This window comes from Otolemur garnettii, unplaced genomic scaffold (genome assembly GCF_000181295.1).
Source record: "Otolemur garnettii isolate 467f Iridium unplaced genomic scaffold, OtoGar3 scaffold00144, whole genome shotgun sequence".
Taxonomy (NCBI): domain Eukaryota; kingdom Metazoa; phylum Chordata; class Mammalia; order Primates; family Galagidae; genus Otolemur; species Otolemur garnettii.
The window spans coordinates 2,575,479-2,579,331 of record NW_003852539.1 but is presented as its reverse complement, the minus strand read 5'-3'; the positions used below and the strand labels follow the sequence as shown (position 1 = coordinate 2,579,331).

Genomic DNA, 3,853 nt, shown 5'->3' with positions numbered 1-3,853 from the left:
CCCTAGCTGCTGAGCCACAGGTGCTGAGCCAGTTTTTCCATTTTTTAGTAGAGATGGAGTCTCACTTTTGCTCAGGCTGGTCTCAAACTCATGAGCTCAAGCAATCTACCTGCCTTGGACTCCCAAAGTGCTAGGATTAGAGGCATGAGCCACCATGCCTAGCCATCTTTTTTTTTTTTTTTCTGGAGACAGAGTCTCATCCTGCACCCTGGGTAGAGTGCTATGTCATCATAGCTCACAGCAACCTCAAACTCTTGGGCTCAAGCAATTCTCTTGCCTCAGCCTCCTGAGTAGCTGTGATTACAGACACCTGCTATAACATCCAGATATTTTTTCTATTTTTTGTAGAGATAGGGGTGTTGCTCTTCCTCAGGCTGGTCTTGAACTCTTAAGCTCAAGCAATCCACCTGCCTTGACCTCCCAGAGTATTAAGATTACAGGCATGAGCCACTGTGCCCAGCCTTCAATGTCTTTTTAATGCAGATATATAATTTCTTCCTTTGTTAAGATTTGGCTAAACTACTATAACAAATAGACTCCAAAATTTTGCAACAAATTTTGAGCTATGAATTATCTCAAGCATAATATGAACTTACAATATGAACTTATTTTTATTTTAATTTTTAGTTTATATATATTTTTTCCTGTAATTCTCATTGTGATTAACTTTTTTGAAATTCAATGAATATGGGTCATTTGTATTTCTGGATTTCTTTCAGGCTTGAAGAATAAAACAGAAACCAAAGAGTCAATCTTAAGTAAGGACATCTCGTGGAAAGAATTACACCATGGCCTGATGACAGAAAGGTCTCCAAGAGGAAGCACCTTGTATCACACATTGGGAAGAGTCTCCAAATGTGATAATTTAGAAAGCAAGCAGGAACAACAAGAAATGGCTGAGGGGAAAAGCCCCTTGAGCTGTAAGAAAGCTTGCACTCAGGAGAGAGGCCAAGCATCTAACAGATTTGAGAAAGGAATTAATGTGAATTTAAAAGTTAACCCAGGACCAACAAGTCGTTCAAGAAAAAGAGGCCGTAAATATGACACATCTGGAAAAAGAAGTAGATACAACTTAGATTTAATTCATCATTCAAGGAGTTACACAAAAAAGAAAACTTTTGAGTGTAATATTTGTGAAAAAATCTTCAAACAGCTCATTCACCTTACTGAACACATGAGAATTCATACTGGAGAGAAACCTTTCAAATGCAAGGAATATGGAAAAACCTTTAGTCAAAGTTCATCCCTTATTCCACATCAGAGAATCCATACTGGTGAGAAACCTTATGAATGTAAGGAATGTGGGAAAACCTTCAGACATCCTTCATCCCTTACTCAACATGTTAGAATTCATACTGGGGAAAAGCCCTATGAATGTGAGATATGTGAGAAAGCCTTTAGCCAGAGCATTGGACTGATCCAACACCTGAGAACTCATGTTAGAGAGAAACCTTTTATATGTAAAGACTGTGGAAAAGCATTTTTCCAGATTAGACATCTTAGGCAGCATGAGATTATTCATACTGGTGTGAAACCCTATATTTGCAACGTATGCAGTAAAACCTTCAGCCATAGCACATACCTCACTCAACACCAGAGAACTCATACTGGAGAAAGACCATATAAATGTAAGGAATGTGGGAAAGCCTTTAGCCAGAGAATACACCTTTCTATCCATCAGAGAGTCCATACTGGAGTCAAACCTTATGAATGCAGTCATTGTGGAAAAGCCTTTAGGCATGATTCATCCTTTGCCAAACATCAGAGAATTCATACTGGAGAAAAACCTTATGATTGTAATGAATGTGGAAAAGCCTTCAGATGTAGTTCATCACTTATTAGACACTGCAAAACACATTTAAGAAATACCTTCAGCAATGATGTGTGAAACATACTCAACATCAAAGACTCTACATTGGAGTCAAAGCTTCTAAATCAGTGGTTCTCAACCCATGCATCGTGACCCCTTTGTAACAAAAAAAATACACCCAGAAGATCAATATTTACATTATGATTCATAACAGAAGCAAAATTATAGTTATGAAGTAGCAACGAAAATAATTTTATGGTTGGGGATCACCACAACATGAAGAACTATATTAAAGGGTCATGGCATTAGGAAGGTTGAGAGCCACTGCTCTAAATCATCAGTTCCTGACTTTTGGATTTCAATAACCAACAATTTAAAAAAATAATTTGGCACAATTATTTTTGTTGCAGTTTTGGCCAGGGCTGGCTTTGAACCCACCACCTCCGGGATATGGAGCTGGTGCCCTACTCCTTGAGCCACAGGTGCCTCGCTGATTTGGCACAATTATTAATTTTGGCATATTAAAAACCAATCACCTGCTATTAGCACTGTTTTAGAAAATAATGGGCATTTTATTATTTTAAGATGTAGGAGAGGCTCAGCACCTGTAGCTCAAGCAACTGAGGCACCAGCCACATACACCAGAATTGGCAGGTTTGAATCCAGCCTGGGCCTGCCAAACAATAATGACAACTACAACCAGAAAAAAAATAGCTGGGCGTTGTGGCGGGTGCCTGTAGTCCCAGCTACTTGGGAGGCTGAGGCAAGAGAATCGCTTAAGCCCAGGAGTTGGAGGTTGCTGTGAGCTGTGATGCCACAGCACTCTACCCAGGGTGACAGCTTGAGGCTCTGTGTCAAGAAAAAAAAAAGATGTAGGAGAGACATATGTAATCATTATGAAGAACATAATGTTAATTATGTTCAATTAAATTAGTTTTAGTTCAGGAAATTCCTGTATTTGTCTTTTCTGATTTCGTTATGGGCCAGTAAAAATTTCATGGCAGGTCAATGATCTGGTGATTGGATTTTGAGAATCATTGTTTCAAATATCCCTTTAATGAATCAGAAAATATACCACAACATTTATATAAACCTATAAAAGCCTATAGCCCTTTATAAGGCTAGAAGAGGTATAAATTGGATTGTTAAGCTGGGCATGGTGGTACATACCTATAGTACTTACTACTCAGGTGGCTGAGACAGGAGAATTGCTTGAGCCAGGAGTTTGAGGCTTGTCTAAGCGACATAGTGTCTAAAAAAAAAAAAAAAAAAAAAAAAGAGCTAGTTGTCTCATTTCTAGAAGAAAATAATGTAATAATGTTAAAGTGAGTTTTCTAGAATTGATAGATAATTTACTATACATGAGATACTTATTTAAATTTTCTGGTTTCCTACAGAACAATAATTGGCAACCTTTTTCTGTGAAGGGCCAGATAGAAAACATGTTAGGTGTTGTGAGCTGGATGGTCTGTCACAAGTACTCTGTTTTAGTACAAAAGCAGTCAGAGACAGTACATAAACTCAGATATCTGAACTTTGGCATTGTTGGTATTTGCCTCTCCTCACAAGATAACAATGCCAGATGCCAGTAGCTGCCTCTTCCCCTAATTTTGACAGCCAAAAATGTCTCCAGAAATTGCCATGTGTATCTTGGAGGGAAAAATTATCCCTGGTTGAGAACGACTGACAAAAAGGAATGGGTGTAATAGTGTTCCAGTAAGTGTCACTTAAAAAATACGTATTGGGGTCAGGTGCAATAATTCATAATCCCAGCACTTTGGGAGGTTTTGAGGGGAGAATCACTTGAGGCCAGGAGTTCTAGAGCAGCCAGGGCAACCTAGTGAGGTCCTGTCTCTTTATATATTTATTTATTCTATTTTATTTTATTTATTTTATTTTTTTGAGACAGTCTCACTATGTCACCCTCAGTAGAGTGCCATGGCATCACAGCTCACAGAAACCTCAAACTCTTGGGTTTGGCTTGGTGCCCATAGCACATGCACCAGGGCTGGTGGGTTCAAGCCCAGCCTGGACAAGCTAAGT

The 3,853-nt window shown here is 38.8% G+C and overlaps 1 protein-coding gene across 1 annotated transcript in view; it reads left to right on the top strand.

Moving 5' to 3' along the window:
* Window positions 1-1,888, top strand: part of ZFP69B (ZFP69 zinc finger protein B) — an 11,467-nt gene extending 9,579 nt beyond the window's left edge. The window contains exon 5 of the mRNA XM_012810879.2: window positions 720-1,888. Coding sequence (XP_012666333.1) covers window positions 720-1,888 — 1,169 coding nt within the window. The remainder of the gene's footprint in view (window positions 1-719) is intronic.
* The last annotated feature ends 1,965 nt before the right edge of the window (window positions 1,889-3,853 follow it).